Here is an 11,250-nt window from a genome sequence, read left to right as displayed (position 1 = left end):
TTCGCCAACAGCCTCAGGGGATCGGCGCGTGGCTTGGCGCGAGGCGGTGTGGCGGGCGGCTTGGCTTTCAACGGAAATCTCAGTTTTAGTTGTTTTTTTTTTTAAGAAAAGTTGCGTCCCGTCCCCATTCTAGCCGATAAGTTCCACGTTCTTGTAACCTCTCTCTTTTTTTCTCTCTCTCTCTTTTACCGGCGATGGTCGAGTGGCCTCAGCGGCGCTAGGTGGAGGAAGAGCGAAGGGAAAACAGTAAAGCGAGAGGTCGCCCTGAGGGCCGCCTCGGTCGTTTATTTTTTTCCTTTGGTTAGCGCGGGGATGTCTCCCGTCAGCCAGGAACTGGGAGCAGGGGACGCCGCCGCCGCCGCCGCCGCCTCCAGCGCGCCCTTGCCCCCTCTCGGAGAAAGCGGGGAGGAGGCGACGGCGACAGGAGCCAAGCTGGGGAACGAGGAATGGTGCCCCCCGGGAGAGTTTCTTGCCGCCGTCGACAGCGGAGACGAAGTGGCTCTGATAACGGGGAGCCCTCCGGAGAAGAACGGAAAGCCGTTACCGTCGCTGTCGCCGCCTTCCCCGCCGCCTCCTCCCCCTTCCCCGCCGCCGCCGCCGCCTGCCCCCCCAGGGCCGAAGGAAGACGAGGCGTTCGAGCCTCCTGAGGGCGGTTGGGGGTGGCTGGTCATGCTGGCCGCCATGTGGTGCAACGGCACCGTGTTCGGCATCCAGAACTCTTGCGGGATCCTTTTCAATTCCATGCTGAAAGTATTTGGAGACCCCGAGGACCCGCAACTTATGTTCAGGACAGGTGAGCCCTGGGGGGGGGGGAGGGAAAGGGCAAGGGAAGGCGGACCTCGGGAGAAGGGCTCCTCTTGTGCTTCACACCCAAAGCTGCAACAGGAAGCATTGCATTCGTTAAAACAAAAAAACAAAAACAAACCAAAGGGGAGACACGGATGGTGAGACGGTCTACTCTCTCCAGCAGACGCTCACAGCCTCCGTTGTTTACTAAGGACCCCCGGTGGGCATTCTTCTCATCCCTCGGATTCCCAAAGGGGCGTAGACACTAGGCAGAGCGGCTGTTCTCATCCTGCTGCGGAGGGAGTTGTGTCCCTAAACACCTAGAGGGCAATAACCCCTCCTCTCCCTCCCTCCCTCCCCTAGCTCTGTTTTTAATGGAAGCGTTACAACCTTGTAGGCAGTGGGTACCTCTGTGATTAGGTGGTAGATCCAACCGGCTTTCCTTGCAAAAGAATTGAAGCATCAGAGCCAGCATTTCCTGACTGTTAAGGGCAGAGATGCATGTTGTGATCCAGTCTGTGAATACTGACGTGGCTTCTGATACATAACAGTAGTTGAGAAAGGGATTCCCCAGCAAGAATCTATATGTCTTTGTAAGTTTGGTGCCTTGCATCCATGGAAGTGCCATAAAACTCTGGATATTTTACCTTTATGTAGGCACAAATGTCATTTGATGGTGGTTTGTTGGCAACCCATTTAAGAAACAGAGGATCCATCTTTTATATCCAAGCTTGCATAGCACAGTAACATATGTTGTTGACTTTTTTAGATTGCTGATTTTTATGGTGAAGTCTATCATTATAGATGAGAACTCCAGTTTGTTAATAGTCTTGTGGTTATCCCATGTAAAACCTCGATGAGTCATGACCTGTATTTATATTTTACACTATTGTGCAACAAAAGTTTTGTAAATTAGTGATTCATTTTTTGACCAATTTGTTGATATTATGGTAGTGCTATGAATTCCTAAATCCATGAACTTGACATTTCTGTCCAGGGGCACAGATACGATTTGATAATGATTTTGATGGCATCTCTTAAAAATGGAAAAGGATCTGTGCTGCTGGGTTGAGTTCTTGAACTATGGTGCCACGAAGAACAGCCTGTATGTAATTTATGGTGCAGTTTGTAGAGCTAGGTCATGGATTTCATCCAGGATGTATTTCATTTAAATCAAATTGATTTTTAAATAAATGTAAATCATTATTTTAATTTTTTAAAAATCATTTTTTGATTTAAATTGTGATTTAATAAATTAGATTTAAAAATCATTGATTTTTTTATCCACCATGATTCCATCCATAAAAGCTTGTTATTTGTTTAATTTTTTAGTGGTCCAATAAAAGATTTCACCCACTCTTGCATTTGTAGACCTAGCTGACTTCTAAGCCAGGTTCCTGTTTATACACACAGAGCACACAAAGATGCAAGCGGGACTATGATTAGCTTATCAAGTTGTGAAAGATGTGGAAAGAGTAAATAGACTAGCAACATCTTTGAATCAGAAAAGGGAGAGTGGTGCATATCTTCCAGATTTGGTAAAGTTATACGTACCTTCCACATGTTCCCTTTGTTCGACATGTCCCAAGTTTCTCCTGTGATGGGGTGAGGTAATTTATGGGGGTGGTGTTTGCCATTTCAGATCAGACTGCGTTAGGGGTTGTGGCGATGCCTATTGATGTAGTCCAGAAATCCATATTTGTAATACAGTATGTGGGTCTGCTGCACCCAGAGAAAATCTGTGTGCAGTGAAGCTGCCTCAAATGAGTTGGGAGTTGCAGGAGTGATTCTGCAGTCTGTGGCTTTTTCTGAGTGGTTTTGCCTGACTTGTATCTTTTCCCTTTGAGTGTGGATAAAGCATAACTAAGGGAATCCATCTTCTGTTACTAATTGGAGGTAGCAGAAAGATTGCCTCATTTGCCATGCTCTTAAGCGAGAAGGCAGGTGGGGCAAAGAGGAATTTCCCCATACAGTACCTGGAAGCAGGGGTTATGGAAGGGGAGTTTCCTGAATTTTCAGAGCACTGGTTTGCAACACAGAGTAACCCAGAGTAAGCCACCAAGAAATCCTGGCCAGCATTGCTATTGGTGAAGGCTTCCGAGAGTTGCTGTTTAAGAACACCTGGGTTACCCATGGCTGGGAGGTACTGTTCTAGAGGCTATAGCTAGGCAGAGATTCCCCTCCTCTGCTCTACAGGTTGTACTTGGATGAAGCCATTGTTGTCATGGACCACCTAGTTCAGGGAATTCTGTTCCAACTACTTAGCCACACTACCCCACTGAAAGATTTATACGATCTGAAGAGAAACCAGAAACTAGTCTGACCTGACTCAACCGTGTTTCTGGGGAATTGAAAAAAAAAAAACCACAAAGTTAAGCACTTTGACTCTCACGCCAACCTTGCAAAGTAGACTTGCCATCACACCCACAAAACATAGGTTCCTGGTAGATGGACAAGAAAAAGGCTTGTTTTAAGTACCACAAACCCCTTTTAGGAAAAAATAATCTAAAAGCCAGACGATTGAATGGAGAATTTTTTTAAAATGTTTATTGAAGATAGTGAAGAAGGAAAAAGCAAACGTTTTGAAAGTTTTAAAAAAGAGCATCAACATATTTTGGAGCAAATGATCAATTATAATCTAAGGCAGGAACAATACAGTACTTGGATATTAATTAGAATAGTTTCAGCATGGTCTCACAGCATCCATAGAAGTACATCCATCATGGCATAACATAGCAGGACAGCAACTGAGCATAGCATCTCCTAAAATAACTTCTGAACTTCTTTTTATACCTTTTTCATCATCACCTTCTGGACCTTTTGAGATGGCCCATCAGTTAAGCTTCAGATTCCCTTGAATGTTCAGGAAGACTAGCAGTTTTTGTCGCCTAGGGAACAAGCCAATACAGCCTTGAAGTTTTACCCCAACAGATAAATTACAGGTGGTGCTTCCATTCCTTTGTGGGCAAAAACTGCCTCCCTTTTTTCTCTGAGTCAGCCATTTCTAAGCACTGGGAAAAAAAGCTTGAACTTTTCCAGAAAGGTTCTTCAATCAATGTTCCTCCAATTTCTCAGTCTATTCACACCTGTCAGCCTTGATGGCTAAATGGAACTTCCATACATGGGGGCAGAATACCAAGAAACACCAGAGCCTAGATGTCAACAACAGGGGAATGAAATTATGCTTGCACTACATTTGAGCCTTCTGACTGAAGGCTTCCTATTTTTCCTAAAAATAGGAAGCTGCATTAGATGAATGCAAGCATCTTGGCTATGGCCCAATGCTATGGTAGTGGAAGAGGTCTGAGGCCCAAGTGTCAGACCTTGTTTGGCTCAGCTTTATTTATTTATTTGTATTTATTTATTGTATTTTTACCCTGCCTGTCTGGTCAGATGACCACTCTAGGCAGCTAGCATAGTTGTTTTATAAAAGGCAAGCTAGTGTGATTGAGATGGACTTGGCTAAGACCATGAGAAGAGTACTGAAGCTGAAGTTTGATGCCAAATCAACTATATTATAATTTATTCTCAAAATATTAAAATCACCAAATTAATTTTCCACTGGTATTTTGTATGCTTCAGCTCCCAAAGTCTGAATTCATTTTTTCTTCTCTGCTTCCCCAGTTTTTATCACTTATAATTTTATCACATTGAGATAGATGAAGTTCTTAGATCATATAGCACAGCCCTGTGTGTCTTTCTGGCTGCTTAAGAGGGTTTGCCTTTAAGGGCAGCTAACCATCTAGATATCTAGGTTGTTTGCTTTATTCCTCTTCCACAGTATGCTCACAAAGCTTAACACCTGTGTCTTTTCCAGATTCTCATCTGTAAGGGCAAACATTTTGAAACTTATTTGCACAGTTGTGCCAGAACTTTAGATGTACTGGCTACTGTCTTATTAGGCACAAACAAACATCCTACTGCTTAATGAGTGCGTATAGATTGTGGGTTGTATTTTGTTTTCTATTAAGCTGCAGCTTAGATGTGCTGTATGTGCTGAATTATAAATTGCAGTTGATAGAGGAAAATACTAGTTCTGGAGAAACACAAAAAAGTTCTTAACACAGTGGAAAATTAATGTACTGTACATAATTTATTACAAGTAATGAAGGATAAGGCTAATGATGGTTTCCAGTCATTAGAACTATAGAGTCTTTAGTAGCAGAGGTGATCCTGAATGGCAGTTGTTCACGCAGATTGTAGGATGCTGTTGTGTCCTGTCCTGCTTTGTAGGGTTTACATAGGCATATGACTGGACACCATGGAATCAGATGGGTGAATTAAATAAGACAGAACCTTGATGTACTCCAGTAGACCTGCTCTTACTTCCTTTGAAAAGGAAGTAATTGGACCCTTTTCTTTTTATTAAAAATGCTCTTATTTTCTTACAGCTGGATGACAGTGTTTTTTACTTACCTTATCGACAACTCTAGGTAGAAATCTTTGTGGCCCAAATTTATTCCGTATATTAAAAAGTTGAACTTGAAACAAAAATACAATAGTTTTTCATGTGAAAATGGCAACAAGAAATCAGATGAATGCAACCTTTTCAGAGTCTTGTTGATTAGAGCAGTATATAAATCAACTGATCAAGATCAAATTATAGGTCAGTAGTGGAGAGAATACCTGGGTGACGCATTACTGTGTATGTTGTCATCTGTGTGTATCATCAGCTCCAAATTCTGATAGAATTTGTTGTTGTATGTTGCTTATGGACAATACACTGGCACAGAATGTTAGTGGCATTGTTTTTATAATTAATTTCAATTGAAACTATTAATTCTTTTGAAGTTATTTAATATGCAGAGTTGTAACTTTCTAAAAATCTGCTTTAAATTAACATTGAAAACGTTCAAAAACTCTTGGAGTGCTAATGTAAAGTCTGAATATATGCAGCTTTTCAAATTTTTTGTCTTATTGTGATAAACAGTGTGTTTCTTTTGGATGGAAACTGGAAAAGAATAGTCAGCTATAACAAACATTGTTTAAATTAATAGCAGCATTGGGAGTTGGTTCTCTGTTGTATCAAAACAAATTTTAGCAACTGTAGAAAGTGCCCTGCTGAGAACTAAGACTTTCAGAAAACCCCTGGTATGCAGAAAGGAAATGAATCTATTTGACGGAGTTTGTGATCATTTGGCTTGACCTCCAAATTATTTATGTGGAAAAGTAGATCAAGGGAGAAATTTGGGACACAATCTGAAGTGATGGGACTTCTTTGCTAATAAGTATGTCAAAAACTACATGCTGTTGTGTAAGGGGATAAAAGCATGAAATACAAATCAGAGTCAAAGTATGTTAAAATCAGTCATAAATGTTATTTCTTTGGTGTAAAAGGCATATGAAGCAACATAATAAAACATAACAATGCAGAAATGGATTTTAAAAAAATCACCTAGTCTACATCCATAGGAAGTGGAAGAAAATATGTTGCATTATGTTGCAACATGTACAGTTAGTTTGAAAAAAAATCCAGCTGTCCATGTAGCGTACGAGTACTTATTGCACTTCCATTTTTATAGTTGTAATTTTGCCCCTTTAAGTTCTTCTTAGCTTCTGAGGAAAAAAAACAGAAACAGGTAGAAGAAACTGTAATTTAGTTAGATTGCTTTTAAAAAGCAGAACCTCTGTTGGTGAATTTCTTTCTAGAACAACTCCTTTCTAAATTTTAATGGTTTTACGGTGGGGTAGGGATATATGGCTTTATTAATATTTTATGTGATTTTATCTGTTTTTATTATTTAAAAAAGTATGTATGCCACTTTGAGCACTATCTTTTAGTGGAAAGACAGGGTCTAACTATAATAAATACATAAATTAAAAAAATTGTAGAAGGATGGAGATCTTGGCGGTCTGAATTATGTTTAAAAGTGTTCCTGATACACTTCTATTTAGCTGATATTGTTCCATTTTAACGTGTTTAAATACATTAGAAGTTTTGGTATAAATTGCTACAAGTAATAGTAAAGATTTATTCATCAAAAAATGTTTGTGACCCTGATGAAAAACTCAAATTGTATTTACCTTCAATATATTGCAGCCTTACCTAAGAGCATGCCCCATCAGAGTTAGTGATTTACCTCTGAGTAGACATGGTTGCAATATCACATGTTGTCCTTCAGTTTCTGGTTGCAAATTTAGACATTACTGTAGATAGCTTCTTCCTAGTTGAGTAGTTGACAGTGATCTGTGATATACTTTGGCATTTGAGTGGATTATGCCTAGAAAAAGTGAAGGAACATATTTCACCTTCTGATGGTATCTTTATTTAAAACATTGAGAGAAAATTCCATCTGGAAAGAAAAAAATGTACATGTATCGTTTAATCCAATTACTATGTCTTCTTCTTATAATTAATTACGATGACTGCAGGCGTCTGGTTGAAACTGAGCATGAACTTCACAAGAGGTAAAGGCAAGCTAATCCCCATTATTTTTGCTCACTGAAGAGGATAAATGAATTAATAAGCAGTAATCTTTGGATAATTGCTCCGACTTAGGCTGGAAGTTTACTTCATTCTTAGGAAAGTTCTGAAGAATAGTTGAATTGCCAAATATCTAATAATTAGAGTGCTGAGAATCACCCATTCATAGCTGTTGAGCACTTCTGAGGCTAAACAGCCACATGTGGTGGTTTCTGGATGCAGGGAAACTTGCAATGGCAGTCCCTGTGCTCCCCTGAAAGTTGGAACATTTGAGAGCATTACCTGATGAGACAGGAGGGTTTACTTCAGGAAGGGAAACCAGACCAATTTCTGTACTGTATGTGCAAAACCTTTCTGTTTCAAAACCCATGTACACTATTATGAAAAGTTGTCAGTGCCTTAAAAATACATGTCAGTTTTAGCAAGTGGTGCACATTTGCCTAAGTGTGGAATAATAATAGGAACTGTGGGGGCAATAAATTATTATTGGATATATCCTTGGTTGGAAAACCTAAGCTGGTGAAATGAAATTTACCTAGCTTTCTTTCATTCTGTAATCATGTGCTACTTTGTGTTAAATTGCAGGACCAGTAACTGGTCATTTGCTTAAACCTAATGTCATTAATGGGGTAGCAAAACATTTGCCAGCATAGTTGAAGATTGTTCAGCCTGCTTATTGCCAGCACAGACTGCACTGTTGGACTGATAGCATATGTGAACATGATAAACTATGTGAAGTAAGGGCATGACAAATCTTTATCTCTGAGTAGACAACCTGGATATGACAGTGGCTCAACAATTGTGGATGCTTCCTTATCTTTTTCAGGATGAAGCAGTTTTGAGGGCAGAGTTGCCAAAGGACATTCATGCTTGTTTTCTAGTGCACAGAAATTCCATTGTTCTTCAGTGAAATATTCAGTCTTGTCATTACTTTGGAGTTAAACCCTGACTGCCTAGCCTAAAGATTATTTGCAGTCCCATGGTTTCTCTTCTACACCTTATCTTTACCTGTAGAGCACAAATGAAGAACTTTCTCCCAGAAGATAGTATTATTGAGTAGCTCCCCTGATGAGATACTTCTAGCACTTTTTCGCTTTGTGTTTCTAGAATGCCAACAGGAGCTGTGCCTAAATGGGCAGTTGTTGCTCTGCAGCAGCAAAACCAGCAACATTAAAGTACCATGAAAATTAAATTGTGTGCTGTAATATATGATTGTATGCTTCCATGCCTCTGAAATTAAAGCTTATGTTCCCAATAAATCTGTTTGAGTAAACTGATCACACAACAGTCCTTTTTCTGGACTTGCACAAGCAGAAGCCTTGTTCTGTCCAGCAGGCTAATCTTTTGCAACGGCAAGCTGGAGATTTCACAGAATTTGGTGGACAGAGAGAACATGCTCACTGCATGTTCAACTGGATTCTGGCCTTAGTCTCCAAGTGCTCAGAAGTCTTTGTTATTGATATGTTGTATTTTTATCTATAGCTGTAGTGTAGACCATATGCTCTGGATAAAATAAAATAAAGACATAGTCCTACCCTTGAGCTTATGGTCTGAAGTCCAAATTGTATGTTACATGAACTATGTGTAGTTCATTTTTCTTCAGTAAACTTTAAAATACAGTAACTGATGTGTTGAGGAAATATCGGGATTGGGACAGTGGCAAAGCAGAATCATCTTCATATATTTGGCAAAAAATCTCCCTCCCAATTTCCTGCAAGTGAAGAAAAGCTACAATAAAAATATACCAACCTTTCCCTTGTGCTGCTGTCTCAGTTGTGATTATTCCTCCACCAGAGTGCTTGTAGCACTATGGGGCGGTATATAAGTCCAAAAATAAATAAAATAAATAAATAAATACTGTATTTGAGTTTAAATAACTCAGCCTGTGTGTCTCCCAGTTAGTTTATTGTAATGTATAATCTGGCATGCAGAGGTAAAACACATGAGACAAAGGGAGGGAAAAGGCACAGGAGGACTGTATAAGGACTATATATAGGACTTAAATTAATTCCAATATAATGCAATATATCTTCCATTTAAGCCCCATCTATTTCAAGTTTTTATGCTCGCACTGGGTATAACATTTCAGCCTTACACATAAAGCAGAATTACTGTTTTGTGGGGGAAGAAAATAAGCTAGTGAGCTGCTTATGTTGATTCTCTTTCTGATGGAGAGACTATGGGAACTTCAAGATGGCTCTCTAGTCAGAACATGAACAGCAACCAGTAGGTAAAATAGAACTTACTCCCCCTACCATCAGTTGTTTTTTTTTAACCACATTGCCATAAAAACTTTATGCTGGGTTAAAGCTTTAGAATGATAATTTGATTGGAAGAACAAGATAAAAGGATTCTAAGATTTATTAAGTTTTAAGCCATAAAATACTCTTAACCTTTGATATGTTGTTTTTACTGTTGTTATTATAAATTAGGATAAATTATATCTATGACCTTTGATTAAACCTGATTCACAGTGCAAAGACCATAACATTTTTGTTTGCTAGTTTTACAGCTAGTCGTGTCAGGGAGACATGGAAAGTAGATTCTGTGCTGGAGCATTTAAAATAGTTTTTAGGCTAAATTTGAGCTGGGAAATTCTAAAAACTGCTTTTCTGGTTAGAAGTTTTTAGTGTGTTTTGAAAGATTCATTGCTGAAATTTTCAACTGCATATTTACATAGGTTATTTTGAGTTGCTTCAACTGTTACATTTTCTAACACCTGTGTTAAAGCATATGTTGGAGAAATCTATGAGAAGATCCCTTCTCATTATATAACATGCTGATGTACTGATGGTTTCAGCATTCTTATTTTAAACATATACGATACAACGTGCATACAGTTATATTAAATGGCTGTTGAAAAGCAGCTAGATGAATGGTCATTGTGTATTTATTGATTTTTAATATTTTAGGCAACTAACTATTTACAATTTTGAAGTCTTCTAAAAACAATATCCTTTGTGCAACATTGTTAACATCTCCAGTGTTGAATTTCAGATGCTTGGTTTGAGAACTGCATTCCTCAAAGTCTTGAGTTACACTCACGTGTACTCACTTTCTAATTCATAATTTGATTGGTCTCCATTAGCTTCAAATTCCAAAGATGGAGAGCTACCATATTCTCAGAAATATGGTTATGGAAATTCTGTTAAAATCTGAATTAGTACTTATTTCATTTAGTAAATATTTTATTGTCTATGTATGTATCTGTATAAAATCCTTATCTTTATAAAGTTATCTTGTTTAATCTCCCTTCTGTATAATCTCACCCGATTACTGTAGTCACGTTTCTCTATCAGCGTCACTGCCCATACTTTATTCATGTATCATTGCAAACTGAGGTCCTGAGCATCTTTCCAGCACTGGATAATTTCATTCTGTGCTGTCCCTGTAAGAGTCATCAATTATTTGATAAACTTTAATTTCCTTTGGTAAATAGTGAGACTAATTATAAGGTTTCATTTGTTGTTTTTTTCTAGCCAGGTGATCACCTACTGGACTGCTGCTATTTTTAGGTAAACTAACCACATGTGTTCTAATGTTCTTTTCTGCCCACACTCTCCAGCACAATTCTGGTATCTCTCTACTAATTTTATGAAGTTTGGTAGGACATAAGTGCTATCTATGGACGACTTCTAACATAATTTATTTAGATTTTGCTGATATCAAATTTGTATGGTTGGGTGGCCTGTATTCCCCCCCCCCCGATATTTTCTGGTATGTTGATGTTTAAGTTTGTTTCCCAAACTCACTTAGGTCCTGTGCTGCTACTATGTTCTTTATCGAGAATGCTTTTATTAATTAGTGATATTAGTCCATTTTTCTTTTTCTAGCTCTCCTAATGGTCTGTTAGGTCCTGATGTCTTATATAATTGAGTTGTGGCATTTCTTATCTGAAATAATCAAAACCAGATAGTTGCTATTTCTGTAACTTTTTCTTGTAACTGTCTAATTGTAATTCCCTTGTACAAACAGATATTTTATTCTATAAATTCCTATTTCCTTCCAAAATTTAAACTGAAGATTTTTATCCTTAGATT

At 38.7% G+C, this 11,250-nt stretch overlaps 1 protein-coding gene across 1 annotated transcript in view; it reads left to right on the top strand.

Annotated features, from left to right (window-relative positions):
* Positions 1-5: 5 nt before the first annotated feature.
* Positions 6-11,250, top strand: part of SLC16A10 (solute carrier family 16 member 10) — a 44,958-nt gene continuing 33,713 nt past the window's right edge. The window contains exon 1 of the mRNA XM_020805355.3: positions 6-793. Within this exon, the coding sequence (XP_020661014.3) occupies positions 313-793 (481 nt within the window). The 5' untranslated portion in view covers positions 6-312. The remainder of the gene's footprint in view (positions 794-11,250) is intronic.

Source organism: Pogona vitticeps, chromosome 1 (genome assembly GCF_051106095.1).
Source record: "Pogona vitticeps strain Pit_001003342236 chromosome 1, PviZW2.1, whole genome shotgun sequence".
Taxonomy (NCBI): domain Eukaryota; kingdom Metazoa; phylum Chordata; class Lepidosauria; order Squamata; family Agamidae; genus Pogona; species Pogona vitticeps.
This window is presented reverse-complemented; position numbering and strand designations above follow the sequence as displayed.